Raw genomic sequence first — 24950 nt, forward strand, 5'->3', positions numbered from 1 at the left:
TTATGTTTTTGCTAACTGTTTTAATTATAATTTCAAGTCTTATAGATACAGAAATTATATTTCTTCCAGGACAGACACGCATATCCTTATAATACAATAGGGAAGAAAACAAACATTAGATTTTAACTATTGAGCCCGTTTACTTTTCTGAGTTTGGACATGGACATATTTTTTTCTTTTCCTTCACAGCTTGGCCTGCATCTGACTCATTAGCTTCTCCAATTTGATTGCTAGCGCCATGTTTCCTTTAATCTTCAATTTTCCTGACATGAATGCCATTGTTGGTTTCATTTTCCCTAAAACAAGAAATTGAGAGAGGAAAAAGCATCAATTAGTACCCTTAGGAAATACTGCTTCAAGAACATGCATTATGAAAAGAATATTCTGGAGTTCTGTAAGTCTGTGAAACAGAAATTTCTATTACAGCATTTTTAAAATCAGTATCCTGGGAATCCCAATTCATAGAGTTAGATGTTAACAATATCTTATAAGATAATATAAAAACAACAATCAGTAAAAGATTATAGCAAAAAGCTGAAGATGCAACATTTATAAACTTGTTACAGTACTCCCAAGGATACATGGCCCTCAAATGAATTGAGGCAAACAAATATTACCTATTTTATGTTCCAGTCTAATATAGTTCATTAAACTCTTAACATTTTAAGTTTAGATTTTTTAAAAAAACCTAAATACATATACAGTAGGTCCTCAGGTTACATCGGAGATCCGTTCCTACAAGCCCAACGTAACTCGATTTTCACCATAAGTCGGAACCCACTTACATAAGCACCTATGTCACTCACATGGAGCACACACACAGCAGTAATGAAGTGAAACAGTAAAAAAAAAAAAAATTAGAAGAAAGATGATAATTCCTGACCTTTACTTGTGGTAAATAAATAATAAAAAACATAAAGGACATAAGTACATACGTCAAAACGACGGAACTTTTTTAAAATAAATAAATGGGAGATGGCGACGTAACTACGAAACGATGTATCTCGAGTCCGACATAACCTGAGGACTACGTGTACTAGTAATATTCTTTTTTAAAAAATATATTTTATTGATTTTTTACAGAGAGGAAGGGAGAGGGATAGAGAGTTAGAAACATCAATGAGAGAGAAACATCGATCAGCTGCCTCCTGCACACCCACCACCGGGGATGTGCCCGAAACCAAGGTACATGCCCTTGACCGGAATCGAACTTGGGACCCTTCAGTCCGCAGGCCGACGCTCTATCCACGGAGCCAAACCGGTTAGGGCAATATTCTTAAGAAATGATCATTAAAAGTATAGGTATGGCCACAAAAGTGTACGTTAGCATGATTTTAACTACAGAAATGCCAGGATATAAAGTGTGAGCTTAAAAACATAACTATAACCAATAACAACATATAATAAATAGAAGCTCACCAAGGGAGGAAACTTTGTTTTTATTTGCGACTCTCATTGTAGTGCTAGTATAGAGTCTGACACAGAGGAATTCATGAGGAAACTGAGGCTCAGAGAGGATTTGGACTTTCTGTATGTCACACTACTTGTATATGATGATGCTTCATTTCAAAGTTCTATGTGACTTATTCTCATTTATAGTTTCTGGGCTATATTATGCCAATTTATATATAGGTCATATCTCTAGAGGGCACAAAATGTATCTGGTACATAAGTAAACTTTCACTGGGCCATGTACAGGCTGTTTGTAGAAAAATGTGTGGGTTAATATATTGTATACATACTGAGTTACTAGATACCTTTAAATTATTCTGTATAGTTGTAGCAAAGCATTTATAGATTGGTTATAGATAGAAAGGATCAAATCTAATTCTTTCATTTTAATGAATAAACTGAGCTGAGCACTAGTCCAAGGAAATGTGATGCGAAAATACCTGCATTCACAAATAATAGATTAAGGGATAATTTTTAATTTACATGGAAGATACTGGAAGATTTTTATTCTTTGAAGGAACAGAACAACCCCTCCAAGAATTTACAAACACTAATATTCGGATACCCTTCAGCCACAAAACTGGCTCCCTGCTCTTGTCACTCTACAGTGGAACCCACCAGTCCATAAGCCCACCAGTCTACTCATGCTTAGAGAGGTTCCAATCAGCTCTATAGAGCTTTGCCCATAAAGATGAATGGACATCAAAAGGAGACAAAAAACAAAATACCCCCAGAACAAAAAAACAGATAACAGCAATCTGGAGGAAACAGAGAATGTAGCGCAGAAGAAAACTGAAACAAAGTAAATGAATAACAAGTAAATTCTATAATTCATGTCCTCATTGATAAGAGAAGATATAACACCAGTATAGCAAGAACAGGATGCTGGAGGAGAAAGGGGGAAGAGGAGAAGCATAGGGAAGAGGGAGAAAAAAAGAACAGGATGAAAAGGGGTGGGGGAGGGAGAGGAAGGAGAAGAATGGGGAGAAGCTAAAGAAGAAGGGGAATGAATGAAACTGGGTAGAGTGAAGAGGAAGAAGGGGGAAGTAAGAGAAGAAAGAAAGAGAAAACAAGAGTGAGCTCTTGGAAATTAAAAATTCGATAGGCAACATTAAAATACAGCCCTGCTGATGTGACTCCATTCATTGGGCATTATCCTGTGCATTGAAAGTTGCATTCCATTCTACGTCTGGGCACAGGCCCGGTGGAGGGGGGTTTGTGAGCTCAAACCCCGGTAGGGGGCATGCAGGAGGCAGCCAATTGATGTTTTGCCCTCTCTCTCTATCTCTCTCTCTCTAAAAATCAATAAAAAATATAATAGAAAGGAAACACTTGCACATCTCTGGTCACAGAACTTATAGACACTAATGTTTGTCTTTCTATTGTAACAATCTCGAGACTCGCTATTGGAAAAGCCTCTCTCTGGCCCTTACCCCAATAATCTTTTCAAATAAAGTCTCTCCTTACTATTAAAAAAAAGTAATAGAAGAAAAAAACTAAAGAAAAAAAATACAACTCAAAAAAAAAAAAGAATAAGGCCCTGGCTGGTTTGGCTCAGTGGATAGAGTGTCGGCCTGAGGACCAAAGGTCCCAGGTTCGATTCCGGTCAATGGCACTTACCTTGGTTGCAAGATCCTCCCAGGCCTGGGCTCTGGTTGGGGCTCCTGCGGAGGCAACCAATTGATGTGTTTCTCTCACATCGATGTTTCTCCCTGTCTTTCCCTCTCTCTTTCCCTCTCCCTAAAAATCAGTGGAAAAATATCCTCGGGTGAGGATTAGCAAAACAAAACAAAACAAAATAAATTAATAAGGTGAGCCAATCTCTTAAAAATAAGATGACTAAATCAGAGAGCTAATGTTTTCTCCAAAATGTGAGAACTAAGAAAACCAAGAGAACTATCAAAGAAATAACGTAAGATACATTCCCAAGAGGCCCATCAAATACCCAGGAAAATGAAAGAAAAAAAGACCACACCACCTTGTATCACTGTGAAATTTCAGAACACTACAGAGAAAGATCATTTTGATTCTGAAGCTTTCAGAAAGGGAGGAGTAGAAACAAAAGATTAAAAAGAAGAATAGTATCAAATTCTCAATGGTAATCTAAGCAGATGAAGCAATGCTTTCAAAATTCTGAAAGTTAATTTCGACCCAGAAATCTCTACCCAGCCAAATAATGAATTGGTAGAATACAAGTAGTTTTAGACACTTATTAAAATGACCTCTTTTGTATCCTTTCTCATGAAGCTACTGGAGAATCTGTGACACCAAAATGAGGATGCAAACCAAGAGAGAAGACATGGGATACAGAAATAGGAGATTCAATGCAGGAGAGAGTTAAAGAAACTTCTAGCTAGAATCACAGCTGTGTAGCAGGCTATTATAATGAGTTACCTGTTCAGAATTTAACAAGAAGACAAAGGGTTCCAGGAAAAAAAGCAGACTGTCAGGTAATTGGACACATTTGGCAGAGTAGAAATTGTATCAAGAGGTTGTGAGAAAAGTATAGGAGAATTTTGCTTAGTTTCTTTATCAGTATTTTAATGGGGAAGAAATAGGGCAATTATTTATGACCAGGAAAAATAAAAGTTCTTTCTTAGGGGAAACATAATAATAATATACTATTTGACTCAGCAGCAAACTATGCCAGAATAATCATTATTTAAACACAGAGTATTAATTTAAGCAAAAATTATAAAATAATTAAATTGGGAGGATAAGAGGGAGGTGAAGCAGAATCAAGGTGCTATAAAAGAATTTAAATCTTACCTATCACTCTTTAGTGAATCTAAAGAAAATAGTAGAAATACTATAAATATAACATTGAGAAATATGAAAACACTGAAAAATGTGGTTAAATATAGAAAGGAATACCAAAAAGACCTGAAGCCAAATTACCTCTCAAGAGTGGAAGGGGGAAAGGCCCAAAACACTTTATATATATATATATATATCTTTTGAAATTGAGGTGTTATTTACATGACATAAAATAAGCCATTTTATTTATTTTTTATAAAATTAACCATTTTAAAGTGAACAATTCAGTATCATTTAAGTATAGCTACAATGTTGTGTAACCACCACACAACCTCTATCTAGTCCCCAAGCACTTTATTACTCCAAAAGGAAACGCTGTACCCTTTATGCATTAGCAGTTCCCCCTCCCTTTAGGCCCTGACAACCATCAATCAGCTTTCTATGGATTTACATATTCTAATTTTTCATGTAAATGGATTCATACAATAGGTGATATTTTGTGTCTGGCTTCTTTCACTTAACATGTTTTTAAGGTTCACCCAATTTGTACTATGAAATAGTACTTCATTTATTTTTATGGCTGAATATTTCATCTCTATATATAAAAGCCTAAGTGACAGAACGACCTGTCGACTGGTTGCTATGACGCACATTGACCACTAAGGGGCAGATGCTCAACGCAGGAGCTGCCCCCTGGTGGTCAGTGCGCTCCCACAGTGGGAGCGCCGCTCAGCTGACCAATGGGCGCCAGATGCCAGGCTCACAGCTGGCGAGTGCAGCTGCAGTGGTGCAAGCCTGTCCCACCTCTGCAGCAGTGCTACTGAGCAGTGGCAGTGGAGGTGGCAGCAGGCGCAGCGGAGCCGGGATGAGCTGGAGTGGCACGGCGCCCAGCTCAGGCTCCGGCTCCTCCTTGGCCACTTTGCGCACTGGCCAGGCTGGGGATTGGGCCGAAACTGGCAGTATGACATCCCCCAAGGGTCCCGGATTGTGAGAGGGCGCAGGCAAGGCTGGGGGACCCCACCAGTGCACAAATCTGTGTACCGGGCCTCTAGTTTTATACAATAATTTATTTATATATAATAATTCATTTATCCATTCATCTGTTGGTGGGCACTTGAGTTATTTTCACCTTTTGGCTATTGTGCAGTGCTGCTATGAACATATGTATATGTGTATTTGTTTGAGTATCTGTTTTCATTTCTTCTGAGTATATATCTAGACGGGGAAATGCTGGATCCTATGGTAATTTTATGTTTAACTATACCCATATATATATATATATATATATGGGTTTAATTAAACCCATACATCTATGGTCAACTGCTCTTTAACAAGGTTGCCAAGACCATTCAATGGAGAAAGAATAACCTATTAAACAAATGGTACTGGGACAAATGAATAGCCACATGCAAACAAATGAAGGTGGACTCCTACCTTACACCATATACAAAATTAACTCAAAATTGGTCAAAGGCCTAATTATAAGAGCTAAAATTAAATATTCATGGGGGGAAACATAAGGGTAAATTATCAAAACTTGGATTTGATAAAGGATTCTTAGATCTGATAGCAGAAGCACAAGTATCAAAAGATAAAAAAACAGATAAAGTGGTCTTCATCAAAGTGAAAAACTTTTGTGTTTCAAAATATACCATCAAAAAAGTGAAAAAGAGCCCTAGCCTGTTTGGCTCAGTGTATAGAGCATCCTGGATTAGAATTGGAAGGCAAGATCTACAGAATGCACTATGATCTTTAATTTATGAAGATTAAAACAGAAGAATTAATAATAATTTATTAAAGAATCTTTAGATTAGACTGTATTTGTCTTTCTCTGACTTATTTCACTTAGCATAATACTCTAGTTCCATCCATGTTGTTGCAAATGGTAAGATTTCATTCTTTCTGACCCAGTAATATTCCATCATATATATATATGTAACATATCTTCTTTTTTTACTTGTCCGGTGATGGACATTCAGGTTGCTTTCATATCTTGACTACTGTAAATAATGCTGCAATGACATACGGGTGCATATATCTTTTCGAATGTGTGTTTTGGATTTCTTCTGATAAATAACCCAGAAATAAAATTGCTGGGTCATAGGTAGTTCTAGTTTTAATTTTTTTAGGAACCTCTGTACTATTTTCCATAGCGGCTGCACCAATCTGCAATCCCACTAACGATGTACTTGTTGTTTGTTGATTTATTGATAAATTAATTGATAAGTTGAGGAAATTAAAAACTTACCTGAAAACATTTTTACAAAATCATCAGTAGACATATTCATCACCACATCTGCCTGCTCAGATGGCTCTCCATATCCGGCATTCCCACCCTTGTTTTTAAGATCAAGAAACCATGTTCCACCATCTTCACCTACACGGAAGGTAAAGATATAGAAATAAATGCCAAAGAAGCCCTGTTCTTCTTCAACTTAATAACATTACAATTATAATAGTCTTATATACTGCTTCTTCCCAGGCTAAAATCCCAAGGACTCTATCATTTTCAGCAAATATTTATTAAATACTTATTTTATACCTGGCACTAGGCTAGGCTTTGAAAACTCTGCATAAACTAGTTCTTACAAAAGAGGAATTGGATGGTGATGTGGAGCCAGGAAATCCCAACTGAAACTGAGATTTTAAAGTTAAGTAAGAACTAGCTAGGTAAGAAACTAAAAAAAATATAGTAGGATCAGAAGATAGAAAGAGAGTGGATATTGGCATTGGGAATGGTGAGTTGCTTTGGACATTTTCAAACTGAGGCATCTTTGTGCTAGCCAAGTGAATATGTCAAATGAAGTCTTACTAGATTGGAAATATAGATATATAAGTAATCTATTCATATGGTCATTGAAGTCTTGTGAGTCGTTGGAGGTTCCTAGTGAAAGTCTGTGGAGTGCTAAGACAGTGATCTGAAGAACATCCTTGAAGGACAAAGGAGAAGCATCTGACACAGGATACTGAGAAGGCATGATTACAGATAGAGAAGGAAAGCTCTTGTCAAAGAAGCCAAGAAAGGGAGGATTTCCAGAAGGAAACAGTGGTCAACACCATCAAATACTCCAGAGTTGTGACAATGTAAGAATGACAAATGCCCACTGGTGACACAGAAGCCACCAAGGACCTTGGTGAAAACAAATTCAGGGAATGAAGAAAAATGATACCACAGCAGAATGAATCGCAGATGAAAATAAGTTTTACTTATTGTGTTTAAAATAATAGAACAGACTGAGAACGTTAAAATACATTTGAGAAGGAGGCTGCAGGATGAACAGGTGGAAGAGAGGGCACAATTAATAGCACAAAGTCCCTGAGGAAGCCAGAGGAAACGGAATTAGAACTTTGCTACTCAAAGTGGGACCCATGGACTGAATACTGTCATCAACTGTCAGAAATGCAGAATTCAGATCCCACCTCAGACCTGCCTACTGAGTCAAATTCTGCATTGTAGCCTGAAACCAGGTAATTAGCATGAATTTTAAAGCTTGAGATGCACTGATCTAGAGTTGAGCTCTATTCTACTGGGAGGAGAAGAGAGGATGATGCCTATAATGGTTAATTTAATATCAGATGAAAGGAAGCTGAAGCAATTTATCTGTAGGCTTATATTATCTCTGTAAAAGAGGAGATGGGATTATCCACTGAAACTGGCAGGGAAGTGGTGAAGGGAGAGAGGGAAGATTTGAGGAACACTGAGGTTTAAAATAGTCACTGTGGAAAATGAGGTAGTAAGCTATCACAGAAACACAGAATTCTGAGGTGCTGCTTAGACCCCAGTAGAGGAGGGACAATGATGAATTTCTACTGGTACAGATCCACTGGGTGGTGTGATTTTTTATTTTTATTTTTTCGTTTCTCCAGCAGATTTAGCAGTCTAGATGCAACTATGGGGCAGCCAGATAGTTTGATTCAGTCAGGACTAGGTTTTTGGCAGATTGTGACATAAGCAAAGAGGTCCAGAAGTTTAGGATATAGGCAAGAGAGTGATTGAATCAATGGACGTGGGTTCTAAGGACAGAAAAAGAAGGAAAGCTCGGCTGGTGTGGCTCAGTGGTTGAATGTCAACCTATGAATCAGTAGGTCACGGTTCAATTCCCAGTCAGGGCACATGCCCGGGTTGCAGGCTCAATCGATCAATGATTCTCTCTCATCATTAATATTTTTATCTCTCTCTCCCTTCCTTTCTGAAATCAATAGAAACATGTTTTAAAAAAACAAAAACAAAGAAAAGCAAGTAAAAACAGGAAGGTACAGATGAATTAAGATAAAATAGAGGAGAAAAAAAATAAAAGAACTGATAATGTCAAAGTTTCCATACAGTAGGAATGAAGTAGCTAGTCTTAAAACTGTCATTACCATGTTAGTACTATATTGAGAAGAAAAATATTGAGAGGTTTTAAAAAGCTGACTACATTCAGACTGACTTGAATCATCTCAAAAATAAAAACGGCAAGCGCTCACGGTGGAAGATAAATTACTGTATTACACCACCTGTCTTGATCCACATGCCCTTCTAAGTAGGATTCCTCTCAATTACTTAACAGTGAAAGTATTTGTAACAAAATTTTATTTTATATATGTCCATATACACTGATATTAACTTAAAAATACATATCGGTAGTTATTGGTTATTCTGAAATGGCTACATTCTAGGGTAAGGGTTCTCCATACAGTCAGCTAGATAGGGGATTCCTGGAGGCTGATTTTTGTCCAAGGGAAATATCCTCCTTTGTTTCCTGAAACTCTCAGATAACCAGCCGTAATCCTTACCTGAGAGTTCAAACTGATAAATTGCTTGAGTGGCTTTAACAAGGTCATCACTGAGAGAGGCCTTAACGATTTTAAACGTTTCTTTCACAGCTCCAGAAGGTGGTTTTGATGGTGGCTGCAGCTCTTCTTTCAACTTTGTACCAGCACCTGCAAAATAATTGTTGATGAAAATGGCTTTAAAGGCTAGGCAAGATAAGGCCACACACAAAATTAACTAACAGAATAAACTTGCTACCAATTATACCTGTTTGACCAAAGTGACCTTAAATATATTCAGTGGCATCTGAAAGCATAAATCAAAATAACGGAATAACAGCCAAACACATCAATTTTTACTCTCCAAGTAAAAGACTGATTCTCAGATTAGATTTAAAAAGAGCAAACCACTACTAAAGTATACGGTGCTTATAATAAATGGGCCTAAACAAACTATTGGAATTTTAGGGGGTATTAATTAATCACTCCTTTATTATCCACTCTGAATTCTAAAACCAAATGAAAAAAGAACACACCAGAATCAGAAAGATGGAGATATCAACTGTGTACTTAGTGGAGCTGAATTGGAGATCATAGTCAGTAGAGTCAGTAGACTACAACTATGTAAGCTTTAATGGGAAGATACATTTAGAGCATCTCAATTATTTAAAACAAACAAGCATACAGCTAGCAGCCCCAACACAGCTTCTCCTAATTTCACACTAAATAAATATAAAAATGTACAAGCTCGGCTGTGGCAGCTCAGTAGTTGAGTGTCAACCTATGAACCAGGAGGTCACAGGTAGGATTCCAGTCAGGGCATATGCCCATGTGTTGCAGGCTCGGTCCTGGATCGTGCAGGAGGCAGTCAATCAATGATTCTCTTTCATCACTGCTGTTTCTATCTCTCTCTCTTCCTCTCCCTTCCTCTCTGAAGTAAAATATATATACATATATATTTTTAAATGTACAAAAAAAAAAAAGACAAATACTAAACATCACCTGGACTGACACACCATTTACTGTCAGGATCTAGGAAGAAAGGTCAATAGCTCTAAGGTAGAGGAAGTCAGCCTCAGAAACACAGGACTGCCCGTGTTTCACACCTCATAAAAGATCTCAATGGAAGAATAGCTCTGCTCACCTCAACAAAGAAGAAAGGTTCTCATCAGACTCTGATCTTATACTAAAATCTATCCCTCTGTTTCATAATACTGATTTCAAGAAATCCCCACATTTCTTCTTCTTTTTAAAGTAGCTATCTTTTTATTAATTTTTAAAATTTATTTATTGAGTTTGAGAGGGAGAGAAAGAAAGAGTGTGAGAGAGAGAGAAACACCTATTGGTCGCCTCCCACACACACCCCAACTGGGGATGGAACCTGAAACCTGGGGATGTGCCCTGACCAGGAATCAAACACACCACCTTTTGGTGTATGAGACTATGCTCCAACCAACTGAGCCACACCGGCCAGGGTGCCCCCATATTTCAATCCAATTTCACAGCTCCCAAATACCAGAGAAGCAGACAGAAGGCGAGGTCCTACTGGTGGTTCATCCTGGGAAGAACACCCACCCAAAGCACAGCTGATAGACAGGGAAGGGGAGGACCCTGGCATCTCAGCATGCTGAAGAGAGTAGCTTTTAAGCAGAGGAGGTAACAGAAGGCCCCATGTCAGCCCTGCACACAGCACCAGCAGGAGACAGAAATGTCCAATTCTCTATTTTGGAAAAAATATGTAAGTATCTTTATTTTTCTACATAAAATATGGTCTATATCTTACCATGTGATTCCATTTTCTTGGTAACTGTATCCGGGTATTCATCTAAGAAGAAATCTGGTAACAAAGGATGGCCTAAAAAAATGACCCCCAAAATAATCAGGTTACCGTAAGAACTTCAATATATTAAGATTTTAACACCTGTTTAATAAACATTGTATCTGTTTTTATTTAAATGGTGCAATGCAAAGACCCCCATGAGAACTGTTAAACTGCCTGACCACTCAGCTAAAATACTTTCCCCACAACCCAGTTATCCTCCTTTCCTATGGAAAATCATCCCTAAGATCTAATCGAAGAGTCACACATTAAGCCTTTAACTGCTCTCCCAGGAGCCTTTGCCCCCTTCTCATCTATCCATGAAACCCTTATGGCTACATCCTTCCAAGGTGCTTAGGACTCGTTTCCTATCTGGCCCCTTTAGAGAAGGGAATTCCTTATTAAAAAAGGACTTGTCCCCTTCTTTGTCTCTGTATGTCTGCTCCTCCCTCTCAGAAGGTCAAAAACAAAACAAAACTGGATGGCAGGAATGCATTGGGTTTGTTATAACCTAACACTCCCCACAGTACCTAATCATATTCAGTTCTCAACACTCTCAAATCTAAAATAGGGTTTTTAATTTAAATCAAATTTAAAATTTTGTGCATAAAGTCACTATATCTTTAATACCTGAAGTGATAATTACACTATACCAGGCCCCAGAAGACCTGGCTTGGATTCAGGTTCTGCCACTTACTAGCTGATACTCCTAGACAAAGGTTTAATAATCTCTTTGGACCTGTTTTTCTACTGTAAATATTAACTACTGAATACAGTGATTGTAGCATATGCCAGGCACTGTGCCAAGCACATTACATACATTATTGCATTTTGTTCTTACCAAAACCCTGTATGGAAGGTATCATTATAGTATTTTACCAGTAAGGAAAGTGAAGCTCAGAGAAAGTGGTGACTCACCTAAAGTGCAGCTGAATTGGGATCTGAACCTGAGTTGTCTTTTCCCAAACTCCATGTTCTTACTCACTAAACAATATTGCCTCCTTCACAGGATTGCTATGAGATTAGCTAGACAATGTATATAAAAGTGCTTTGTAAAACTGTGAAGAGCTATTTAATTCAATTCAGTTCAAACTGAAGAAACAGGGATGATACAAACATAAACATTCAATCTAATGAGTAATATTTAAAATATACTTTAGCACAAATAAACTAAATATGACATATATTAAATATGTCTATTATTTAGTGTGTGTTATAATTTATACATAAAGTAAAATGCATTATCATTACGATCATCATCGGCAATTTCAGAGAGGAAGAATGATTTGTGAACAAGGGGACTGCTGAGAACTTCTCACATCACACCCTTGTACATGGGACAGACTCTGCTCACTCACCTTCATCATTTACCATTAAGCTACTCTAAGAGACTGCACCTCAGAGATAAACTTTTAGAAAAAGCCCATAATCTTAAAAAGTTTTTGTGGAAAAAAAAACAACACTGCTGTATCTTCTGTTACCGTATCCTTGAATAAAATCTTTACTCTGTGATTTTAAGATCAACTTTAAAACTAATTTTCATATTTGGTTTCAAGATTTGGAAATGATTAATAGTTGATGTGACCTTCTGCATGTGTATATCCCTTAACTCACTTCTATTTTTCCTTTCTTCTTTAAGATGTGTTGGTATGGGGTATTCCTTTTATTGGGAAGACAGCTTTTAAAAGAGCATATTAACTTTATAATCACAAAACCACACACAAAAAAGAGATGTGTATTCCTTGCAGATAATGTGGGAAAATGCATCACTATATTTAAAAATAATAAGCATTACCTGGTTTAATTGCATAGACATCAAAATCTTTTATTCCTTCTTCTTTTAAGATATTTTCATCAATAATAAAGTTGCCAGTAAAACTTTTAGGCTTTTTGAAAATGGAATACGCAGCATCTGCAATGATGTCAACTTTTCTACATTGGCTTTCAATACCGGATCCTCCCAGCATATCCATAGCAGCCGTGTGTATGGCTGCAGAGAAAACATACGCATCCATAACTCCAAATCAAACAGGACTATGGAAGCAACAGCAAGACAGTTAATTTATCAGGTGATGAAAATAAGGTCCAGAGAGCTTGAAGCATTTGCTACATGGCATAACTGGATAGAAAACATATGTTCCTTGCTCTACACAACACTGCCTTATATAGAACTTCTTCATGAGACTCACAGCAAAAGTCAATTAGATTTTTCTGATTCAGAATACTTAAGAATTTGCATATCATTCTTGAGATTCAAGAAGCCAGTAAGGTATAACAGAAAGAGCACTGAGCTGTAAGGTGAGATTTTTATGCCAACTATGCTATTTTTGGCAAGCCACTACCATCTTTGGGCCTCAGTTTCTTGTTTCTAAATATGGAGCTCCTTTCTTAAGTTGATTGTCTCTCTTTCCTCTCTACTAGAATATGGCGACTTTGTTTTTATTTTTCATCACTGTATGCCCAATGCCTAAAACAATGACAAGCACACCATAAGCACTTAATAAGTACAAGTTAACGATAAGATCCACCACATAAAATTCAGTGATGATTTTTGGAAAGGAAAATAAGCAATATCTGTAATGAAAGCTGATAAACCTTGGATACAAGATTCCTAAAGGTGACCCTACAATTTGAATCTAATTAAGGAATAACTAGGAAAGTAGTAGCTTCGGATTGATTCTTCTGGTTACAGCTTGCTCAAAACAGACAGTAACAAGAGTCTTAAAATCAATGGAAGATTTCCTTTCACATAAATATATGCAGCACATATCAGGTTTAAAACATCAGCATTGCCTTTGAGTCCTCCTTCTCTGGGGAAAGAGCTTATCTCACCTCTTTAACACCGGCCGGCCCCTACCAAGCACATACATATATTCTTGGGTGTATTCAATGAAGCAAAGATATGACTTATAAAGTGTGCCACTAAGAAGAAAAACCCCTCTCAATTAAACTATGATATATCATCAATTGTAAGAGCATTCCGATATCAAAGATGTAAAAATGTCAAAGCCTGGGCATCTCAGAATCAATGAAATATGGTAAAAACTGTCATGAGAACAAGTTGGAAAGTAGGTCCTTGTGAAAAACACACACCTAGTTTTGGTTTCTAGCACCAGAGAAACGAGTTGCCACCTTGTCACCTTGGCCTCCCTGGTTAGCTGAGTTCCCACGTCCATCTGCAATGTGGTCCAGGTGACAGAGGGCTGCAGCTGTTGTGATACTTTTATCTTCCTCTCTGTGGTCAGCACCAAGATCAGTAGCTGCATTCCCAGACTCCTCACCCCAACCCACATGAAATCTATCCCAGGTGAACCTTCTTCTTCTACTACAGTTGTTCTGACCAGTCAAGAGGTAAGAAGCAGTAGACATTTTGAATAGCAGCCCTCATAACTCCTCTCCTCCCACCTTTCATTTCAGCAGAAACTATGAAGTGGATTTTATAAAAAGAAAAAAGTTGTATTTTTAAAGGTGACCTCGTTGGGGGCCTGCTCATTGGTCTCCTCTGGATGTGTTGAATTTGGTGTGGTCAAAGATCTAGACCCAGAAGGTAGCTGGTGTAGAGAAGGCACAACGAGCCAGAGAGGACAAACAGCGAGTGGACCAGGACACTGCTTTGATTATTGATAATAAATGTAAAGGGCAGTAATGTTGGGAGATTATTCAGCTTCTAGCAGACATAGAAAGAGAGCCACTCTATACAGTCTAGGATGAGGAATCATTTTTTTATTTTTTAAATCCTCACCTGAGGATATTTTTTTCATTGATTTTTAGAGAGTGTGGAAGGGAGAGGGAGAGACAGAGAGAAACACTCATGTGAGAGAGACACACTGATTGGTTGCCTCCCACATGCCCCTGACCAGGGCTGGGAGCTTGCAACCGAAGTTCGTGCCCTTGACCGTAATCGAACCTGGGACCCGTCAGTCCCCAGGCTGACACTCTATCCACTGAGCCAAACTGGCTAGGGCTTTTTTTAAAAAAAAAATAAAACCTAAGAAGTAGCCAGCACCTTGGACACCTTCTAAAATCCATTTTCATTGCCTCAATTATAGATAATGCTGTATTCTAGCTAGCTTTCCTGGCTCCTCTCTCCATTCTTACAAGCCATCCTATAATCAGATGCCAAATTAAACTTCTTCAACCTCATCAACAACCATATCAGTCCACTGCTCCTGTTTTCCCACTGCTTATTATATTTCTCCTGCTTCTAAAATTCTAAAGTGGTTCTCTACTGAATATAGATTAAAATTCAAGCTCCTAAACTTGGCAATCAAGACCTGGGACCTAGTTCATCCACCTTCCCCCACCACCTCATACCCACTCAACGTTCCAGTCAATCTGAGCATTACAGTTGCTCAAGGTCTGTGGGAAATAAAAAGCCTACACCTTATGGCACAGACACCAGATCAAACTCCTTGTAGTTCCACCAACACATTATTTTCCCATTCTACAGCCTTTCTTGTTCCCTCCTGGAACGGGTCCCCTCTGCCAGGAACAACTTGCCTCATTCTCCTTACTAATTCCAACAGATTCTTGTCTGTTTTGTACTATAATACATCTTAAGCAACTAGAAAAGATGCTCAATCAATATATGTTGGATAAATAAAATATAAAATTTTTACAGTCAGACAAGGCCTTTTCTAACTTTGTTACCCCTGGATCCCAAAAAACTAAAGATTTGGAGAGTGGAGGCATGGAAGGAAGAACAAAGTGCGATGGCAACAAAATCTTTCATCTTTCACAATAAATAATAAAACTTTTTGAAGGTAAGGACTACATCATATTCATCTTAGTACCTCCTAATGCCTTGTATAGAGTAGACACTTAATAAATTATATGAGTAATGAATAAATAGTACAGAGCACAGTGCCTGGAATATAAAAATGTTTGGAAGATTAATGAATAGAAAGTTACATACCAGGAGTAAAAAGAGGGAAAATATGATGTTAGGACTTTTGTTATCTTGGAGCCCTTCCTTTCTAACTAACTGCCTGAATCTCACTATCTTTTAACTTTAGTAATAGCAATGTTTGATGTGGGAGGAGGAGGTTGAGAAGAAAAGGAAGTAGAAAAAGAGTCACAGTAAAGTGTAAACTTTTAAAGTTTTTGACTGTGATCCACAATAAGTAACACTTTTTACTGACATAACTAAGAATATAAATACATACACATATACACTAACATATTTTATTCATATATAACATTTATATAGGAAACAAAGGTTTATGAAATAATACTGACCCTTACTGTGTGCAGTACTCTCTAATATTTTCTATTTGATTCCATTAGAAATAAAACAAAACAACAAAAAACTTTGGCTGCTGCTTACTATATCAATTTCACAATTCACTACATTGATTTTATGCCTCACTAAATAGATTTCATGACTCACCAATGAGTCTTGACATGTAGTTTGAAAAATGTTGTAGAAGCACTTTTTTTCACTCTCACCTTTTACCCCATTTCAAAGAATATTACTCTCCAGAAAATCTTAAAAGAACTGTGTCTGACACAGAAACATAAGAGATACAAAGAAGCAATAAAACATGGTTCTGATCCCACAATGGGCTAGTAAGTAAAGGAGTCTTGGTCAAATTACAAAACAAAGAAATTTTTAACAATTGATTCTTGGAGTCCTTAGAACAGTGGTTCTCAACCTGTGGGTTGTGACCCCTTTGGGGGTTGAACGACCCTTTCACAGGGGTCGCCTAAGACCATCGGAAAACACATATATAATTACATATTGTTTTTGTGATTAATCACTGTGCTTTAATTATGTTCAATTTGTAACAATGAAATTGGGGGTCACCACAACATGAGGAACTGTATTAAAGGGTCGTGGCATTAGGAAGGTTGAGAACCACTGCCTTAGAAGAAAGATGGCGACGAGAGAGCTGGCTGCGAAAGCTTTCTTTTCCTAAGTTACATCAGCTACGGGCCCCTGTGTTCCATAAATTCCTACCCACAGCCCCTTGTTTCCTCAGCTTCAATACCATTAGACCTCTCCCAACGGGTTGGAGCCGAGGAAATCCCTTCACCCACTGCACAGCAGATGGGAAGCAAAGATGAAAAGAAGCCTTCATCTGTTCCTAAGCTAGAATTCTGGTATGTTTCACACTGCCATATGTGGCAGTTCAGTTCAAGAGTACCTGTAAGGCTACTTCATAAAAATACTAGATTAAATGTGCTTTTAACAGTCAATTCCTACCAACTTAGTCATCTACTAGGTGAAAAGGTCAAAAAAGTATCCCAGTACCCTACACAGTGTGCACCCCATGGTAACTGTCCAATAGGTACTTGTGGAGTGATGAAAATAAATAAAACAATGCCGTACATGAATTCTAAAGCTGCATACAAAGTCCAGCCATATGTAGGTTCTTGTCACCTCAAGGGAGTCTAGGCACGCTGTGAGCTCAGAATTCATGTGAAAGTAACAGATAGGTCAGCTTTTTATAGTGGAAAAAGACAAAGGTAGTAAGAATATAAGAAACTAAAGAAACATTTGCTGGGATGTATGAGGATAAAACAATAGCATGAGAATCTGCAGAATTTAGTAAGGTAGCAAACATGAAGATGGAGAAAAGGTTAGGGAAGCACAGCTGGCTTCCTGTTGGCTTTAATGAAACTCTTCAAGTGTTCCAATGTTCAATGTTTCCAGTATAGCGATCTGCTTAAGAGTCAGTCATATAGTCCAAGTGAAAGCTGGAAAATGTCTTATATGTACAATAAAGAGTTTAACTTGTTTCCCAACAGATAGACTGAGTTACCTTTGACAGTCTACTCACTCCTACCCCACCCTGCTCACCCAAGATGCATCTCAAGAGTGTCAAGAACAATAAATGAGTCCTCACCGGGTATCTCAGTTGGCTAAAGCATTGTCCCAATATACCAAGGTTACAGACAGGGTACAGACAAGAAGCAACTAATGAATGCATAAATAAGTGGAACAACAAATCGATGTTTCTTTTGCTCTCTCTCCCCCTTTCTCTATTTCTCTGAAATCAATCAATAATTTTATTATTATTTTTTATTTTTTAAATATATTTTATTGATTTTTTACAGAAGGACAGAGAGTTAGAAACATCGATGAGAGAGAAACATCGATCAGCTGCCTCCTGCACACCCCCTACTGGGGATGTGCCCACAACCAAGGTACATGCCCTTGACTGGAATGAACCTGGGACCCTTCAGTCCACAGGCCGACGCTCTATCCACTGAGCTAAACTGGTTAGGGCAATCAATAATTTTTTTAAAAGAACAATAAATGAGAATTAAAAAATATTTTTTAAGTACATACCTGTTTTAGGCCATAATGCATTGACTGCAATTTCACCTTTAAATTCTTCTGCCATTCCAAGCACACACATAGACATACCATACTTAGCAATGGTATAAGCTGAAAGGAACCACAAGAAATGATAGTTAATTAAGAAATAAATTAATTTCTTTCTATTACTATTTTTTCCTGATACATTTTTTAGAATTCTTTAATAATATAATATATACAAAACATACTTTTTAAAACATACTCTTTAAAAAAACAGTTTTTATGGAGGTATCTGAACAGGGGTGAGCTTCTTTATATATTTCCATCCTAACATTTTATTAAAAGACACAGTAATAAACTTTAATTTCCTTTAATATTATTGGAATAAGTTACACTACTGTTTCTTAATCTATTTTTTTTTCTTTGTAAAGAATGAAAGTGATCATTTAAAGGGAAACTACTGCTAGTAAAATAACAACTAAAGGCTACAAACTTGTTTATTAACCTTGTCAATGAAAACAGAACTTCTAGTTTGCTTTGTGAAATAAGAATTAAGTCTCTGATACAACTATTTTAAAGGAGGTACTTACACATAAACCTTGTTATTTAACATACCTTGAATCATTAGTTTGCTGTGGAAGGTAAAGTATTTCATGGATAGTTTTTAATCAACATTATTGAAGAACTAGAGGCCTGATGCACGAAATTCATGCAAGGGGCTTGGCCCCCGCCTGCCATGGCGACTGCCTCTGCCTCAGCCCCTGCCTCCACAGCTTCGTCTGGAAGGTCGTCCGGAAGGTTAGTCCGGTCTAATTAGCATATTACACTTCTATTATTATAGATAAGTTACATTCAATAAAACACACTTATTGGGACTTGAGGGAGCTTCTGGGATCATGGAAATGCATATCTTGATTTGGATGTTGGCTTTACAGGTGTATACATTTGTCAAAACTCACCAAACTGAATGATTAAGATCTTCGCATTTTAATGAATACATATTATACCTAAATTCTATAATTACAGACAAAAGTTTAAGAATATACTTTCCAAAATGCTACTGATTCTGCATAGAAAATGTAATGCTGAAAGTATATGTAAATTGTGATTACATAATAGATGCACTGATTTAATGCAAAACAAATAAACGAACCATCCCCTCATCCTACCACCTACCACAGTGCTGTTTGAACCACAGTGGATTTAGGTTCAGTGGTGGGCTGAGATTGAGGATATGAGCAATTTTACTCTTTTTCAAATGAGGAATACATGCTTTAGACCTGAAAGTGAAAGAAAACACAAGCCAAATGAATAGTTTTCTAATAACCACCCCACTTTTTCAAGTTTTATTTTAATCTACTTCTGCAGAGAAATTGCATTTGTTCAGTAATCTATAGAGTACTTTTGTTTATTTTTACTCTTCTAGAATGAACATGGGAAAAGCAACTAATTTTTCAACCTTGAAACTTTGTTTAGTGGCCTGACAAAATAATCTACTTGATGATAATAATAAAATCCGTGGCATATTAGCCTTAAATCCAACTGAGGTTATCCTCAACTACAGCCTTTAAAATTCTCCCTCCCCAACACACACACTTTTCAGTAACAGTTAATGTAATCGTCAGCCAGCCCAGCTTGTACTGTGCAAAGAACATGGATATTCCAGTCAGACACACCTCGGTTCAAATCCTCCTTCTGCCCCTTCCTTGTGTAATCCTGGGGAAAATACATAGCATTCTACTTCTCAGTTTTCTCATTGGTAAATGCTGGTAATACCTGCTAAAATCTAGGATTGACCAAGGGATTAAAATGAGATGATATATGAGATATTTGAAACAGTTCATATGCTAAACATGAAATAAACTACTGCTATTATTACTATTATATAGGTTGACTTATTACATCTTAGTAGATGTGGTATTCCTACTATGCTGGAATTGTAATTTAATAATGTAACTCCCAATACATTTCCAAAGTTAATTTGCACCAGTATGCAATGCAATATGCCTTTGGGAGCAATATTAAGTTTTGGGGTTTTTTTAAATACTGTTTATAAAGGTAGGCAATTTATTTTACAGGAGACAGGTCCAATATTTAAAGTTTTTTCATTATTAAGCTATAACATGTTAAATATTGTAGCTCAATAATTTTGTAGCTTTTAATTTTATTTCATATTCAATAACTTCTAGAACTTTGAACTTGTCCTCTCTTCTTTCAAGTTAGTTTTCTTATTACAATATTCTTGGAACCACAGCAATGTTCTTTTCAAGTTTATAAACCAATTACAATCAATATCACTAATGAATTTTTATATATATTATTCCTTTCCAAAGGTGCTTCACTTTTATGGGGGTGAGGTGGGGAGGAGCAACCAATATTAGAACTGACAGTGATTAAAACAGTGAACTGCACCTCAAAACATCAGTAGGAAACAAACTAAATCTATTCCAGGCATAAGACCATATTTCACATTCAAAGGAATGTAGTTTAGGCCATCATTTTCATTTTTGGAAAATGACCTCAGAATAGATATGGGTCCAAATTGTTCTTGCCAAATGGGTTTTCTAAAGACATAATTTCACAAAGAATGAACAGTGAAAACCATGCATTTGTGTTTACATAAGTCATAATGTCAACTAAAAAAGCCAAGCCTTTGACCCATTCTTTGTTTGGAAACTGATCTGGGAATTCTCTCTTGAGTGGCAAAGAGAGTCAATTTCCTTAACAATACACTGGCCACACAATCTTGCCATACAGTAGATGATCATGTTTGTATTCAACATGAGTAAAGCACTGATCTGTCTGTGTTTCAAATCATGGAGGTGTATTTAGTACTTAGAATTCATAACATAGTCCATTTTTTACTTTTTAGCCAGACACTTTTTGTGTCTTTGTATCTAGTGAACAATACAATGAACAAACTTAATTTCTGCACTTCTGTGAAACATTTCTACAGTAGGTAAGTTTTTTAAAAAAATATATTTTTATTGATTTCAGAGAGGGAGAGGGAGAGATAGAAACATCAATGATGAGAGAGAATCATCAATTGGCTGCCTCATGCATGCCCCACACTGGGGATCCAGCCCATAACCTGGGCATGTGCCCTGACCAGGAATCGAACTCTGACCTCCTCCGGTTCATAGGTCTACGCTCAATCACTGAACCACGCCAGCTGGGCATCATTGATGTTTTTTTCTCTCTCTACCTCTCTGAAATCAATAAAAATATATTTGAAAATAAGTAAATAAATAAAGTGATGCATAATGAGCTTCCTGTTATTTATATAACTAAAACCCAAGTGTTTTCAAAGGAAGGAGAGACTATTGCTGGCTTAATTAGAAGACTTGGTATGCATATATAGGGTGTCCCCATAAAATATATACACACACTTTGAATAATTGTAAAGGCAATGTTTATTAAAATATACTTCATAATCAAAATTGAGCTAACAGCTGTTAAAGTGTGTATGTATATTTGGGGGATACCCTGTATGTATTTCTTCATACAAATGTTTGAAAATACATGAGCTATACTTTAGTATTTATTAGATTTACAGGAGGAAAAAAAGGATCTCTGAATAAAACAATTTATTTCAACTACTCTCTACTAACTTGGAGCACTTTTAGGCTGTTTGGCTGGATTTTAAACTGTATTGGCAATCTGTTTCAAATCTGTTTACTAACTAGTCTTCTGAGAAAACATTATAACATTTTCCCCGACAATTCTTTTTTTTTTCTCTCTAAACAAAGTATTTTTGTAAATTGAGACAAGTCTTTTTTTCTTAAACATATTTTTATTGATTTCAGAGAGGAAAAGAGAGGGAGAGAGAGATAGAAACATCAATAATGAGAGAGAATCATTAATTGGCTGCCTTCTGCACACCCCCTATTGGGGATCAAGCCCACAACCCAGGCATGTACCCTTGACCCGAATCAAACTTGGGACCCTTCAGTCCGCAGGCTGACACTCTATCCACTGAGCCAAATCGGCTAGGGCTCTCCCCGACAATTCTTTAACTTACGTAAGGTAGGTGCCTCTGGTGTTGACATTCATCATCAAATCCACCCTCTTCGTAGGTGTTTCCAATGTGTTGGTCAAGCTAATAGCACTGGCATTATTCACCAAGACATCAATTCCTGTTTTCAAATAATCAACTTCCTATTAATGTAATTTAAAGTTTATAACAAAAAGAAATAAAAACATTTACTCTGTGTAGTTGAATCTAAGTTGGTTCACAAATACTTCTTTTAGATAAATTGAATAATCAATACAACAATATAAAACTAAGTAGCTGTGTCAAAATACCCAAATGATTTTCACTAGCACAATGGAGACAGACCATCATCAGAGCTCCATGTGAAACTACAAGGAGGCTTAGTCCTTGGTGTTTTGAAGCTTCCATTCTTATCTGTTCTCTTACGTCCTGGTCATCCCTCCTTGTCTCTAAGAACTTAAGACTAACTTCTTTAAAATTTTCCCTCTTCTCTAGCATCTTTCCAAAGCCTGTCCTCCTTCCAAGCACACAGATCTCCCTCCCTTCTAAGGCCCTTTCTGGTCTTGGGAACTGAGAAGAGAGAAAAGACCCAGAGTTTCAATTCCAGGCAAATCATCAAAGATCAAGTGTGTTTTGGTAACTCATTTATAAAATAAAATGAATCTAGAATAATGACTATTGCTGCACCTTGTATCCAGTCTTCCATCCCCAGCCACTGCATATATAACATATAGTTATAGTAATTGAAGAGAGGCAAGAGAATGGGATCTAAGGAACTACTTTTGTTTACATGTATGTTATTGTCAAGATCCTAACCTTATATTGGGTGGTAAAAGTGTTATATTATTCAAAATAATTTTTGCCAAATAAAAAAAAACCCTCATCAGATGGTTTTGAGAGCTACATTTCTATATGAACAAATCTCATTTTTGGTTATACTCCAAAGACTCAGAAAAAAAATTTAATTAAAGTTATAGTTACACCTATATTTTATCAATATTCAGTAATTATTTCAGAATTATGGCACTACCTCCAAATTTCTCAACTGCTTTCTCCACTGCATTACTGATTTGTTGTTCATCTCTGACATCAACAATACATGGCAAGGCCTTTCCTCCAGCAGCTTCAACTATGAAGAATAAAGAAACAAAAAGAGCATTAAAGCTTGTAAATATTAAACCTTTCATTCTGATAGGAGTCAAAAGAAACAAGTACCCTATTTTCAGAAAATCAATATAAATAACTATGTCTTATAACCACTAGTGACTATACTCGTACAGTAGGACAGGTTGTCTAACCCATATCCAGCCTCAAACTAGATAGACTAGTTCCATTAAAAAGCAAAGAGGAATTTTAAAATTCTATTAAAAAGCTAAAAAAGGAAGGTAATCTTAAAAACCTATTATGAGCACTGGCCAGTTTGGCTCAAAGTTTGAGCATCAGCCCGAGGACTAAATGGTCGTGGGCTCCATTCCCTTTCAAGGGCACCAAGGGCACATACCTCGGCTGTGAGTTTGATCCCCATCCCTGGTTGGGGCTCATGCGGGAGGCTACCAATCGATGTGTCTCTCTCAATGTTTCTCTTTCTCTCCCTCCCTTCCACTCTCTCTCTAGGGATCAATGGAGTAAATATCCTTGAGTGAGGATTTTTTTAAAACTATTATGAAAAATTTCAAAAAATATAAAGAACAAGATAATGAACTACCATGAATCTATCACCTATCTTCACTGATTGTTAATGTTTAGCCAGTACAATTTATCTACATCCAACCTCATTTTGTTTTTTACTGGTAACTTTTTTTTTTTTTTTTATCCCCATCCGAAGATATTTTTCCATTGATTTTTAGGGAGAGTGGGAGAGAGAGGGAAAGACAGAGAAACATCGATTGGTTGCCTTCTACACATGCCCTGACAAGGGCCTAGGCCGGGGAGGAGCCTGCAACTGAGGTACGTGCCCTTGACCTTGATATGAACCCGGGATCTTTTGGGTCCATAGGCCGACACTTCATGCACTGAGCCAAACCAGCTAGGGCTGGTGTATTTTAAAACAAATCCCAGACATCACTTCATTCATCAATATTTGATACGTATTCTCCTTACATAACTACAGTGCTATTAAAATAACTAACAAAACCAATGACCTCAGGTGAAGGTGAATTTTTAAGCTCTCCCTCCTGGCACTGTGCCTAGCACAATGCCTTGAATATAAGCACTCAGTAATTATTTGTGGACTAAAAGTGTTAAAATAATGACTTGAAAATGGTGCAGAAAATAAATAACATGGAGAGCTTTTTCAAAGTGTTCACATCATCCATCTCTCAAATTCTCTATTTCCACTATCCCATTCTCCACTCAGATTCAAGAACCACTGCCCTCATGAGACACAATTTTTAATGGGAGTCTCTCATATCACTCAAAAGTGCTGGAGGAGAAAAACAGTTCCCAATCACTGCTCTAAGGTGACAAAATACTTTAAACAGATAAACTTATTTTTAGGGTAGCTTTCAAAGAGCTATAATTAAACTCTCCAGTAAATTATCTATGTATTGCAACCATGGTGAGGATAGTTCATGAAATGGCATTGTCACACTCACTCACTTTCTTCAGCAGCAGTATAGATTGTGCCTGGAAGTTTGGGGTGTGCTTGAGTGGTCTTCGCAGCAATGACAATGTTTGCTCCGTCCTTTGCTGCTTTCAATGCAATAGCTTTGCCAATACCACGGCTTGCACCTGTGATAAAAACTGTACATCCTGCCAGCTTCCTACAACAGAACAAATGGACTTTATTAGAAACCTCAATGCTTTATTTACTTACCAGTATAAAGAACGTATATCTATCTATCTATCTATCTATCTATCTATCTATCTATATTTGTAATGTTTCCTCCTCTGTGAAACTTCCTCTAAACCTT

At 37.1% G+C, this 24950-nt stretch overlaps 1 protein-coding gene across 1 annotated transcript in view; it reads right to left on the reverse strand.

The window, feature by feature from the left end:
- HSDL2 (hydroxysteroid dehydrogenase like 2) overlaps nt 1-24950 on the reverse strand; it is a 38964-nt gene continuing 14014 nt past the window's right edge. Inside the window, exons 2-11 of the mRNA XM_070430900.1 lie at nt 24637-24800; nt 23069-23167; nt 22066-22180; nt 19221-19324; nt 18075-18173; nt 12576-12770; nt 10745-10816; nt 8986-9132; nt 6458-6586; nt 1-296 (exon numbers count right to left, since the gene is read on the reverse strand). Coding sequence (XP_070287001.1) covers nt 184-296; nt 6458-6586; nt 8986-9132; nt 10745-10816; nt 12576-12770; nt 18075-18173; nt 19221-19324; nt 22066-22180; nt 23069-23167; nt 24637-24800 — 1237 coding nt within the window. The 3' untranslated portion in view covers nt 1-183. The remainder of the gene's footprint in view (nt 297-6457; nt 6587-8985; nt 9133-10744; nt 10817-12575; nt 12771-18074; nt 18174-19220; nt 19325-22065; nt 22181-23068; nt 23168-24636; nt 24801-24950) is intronic.

Source organism: Myotis yumanensis, unplaced genomic scaffold, assembly GCF_028538775.1.
Source record: "Myotis yumanensis isolate MYYU_CA2020_CCGP unplaced genomic scaffold, mMyoYum1.0.hap1 SCAF_12, whole genome shotgun sequence".
NCBI classification, from domain to species: Eukaryota; Metazoa; Chordata; class Mammalia; order Chiroptera; family Vespertilionidae; genus Myotis; species Myotis yumanensis.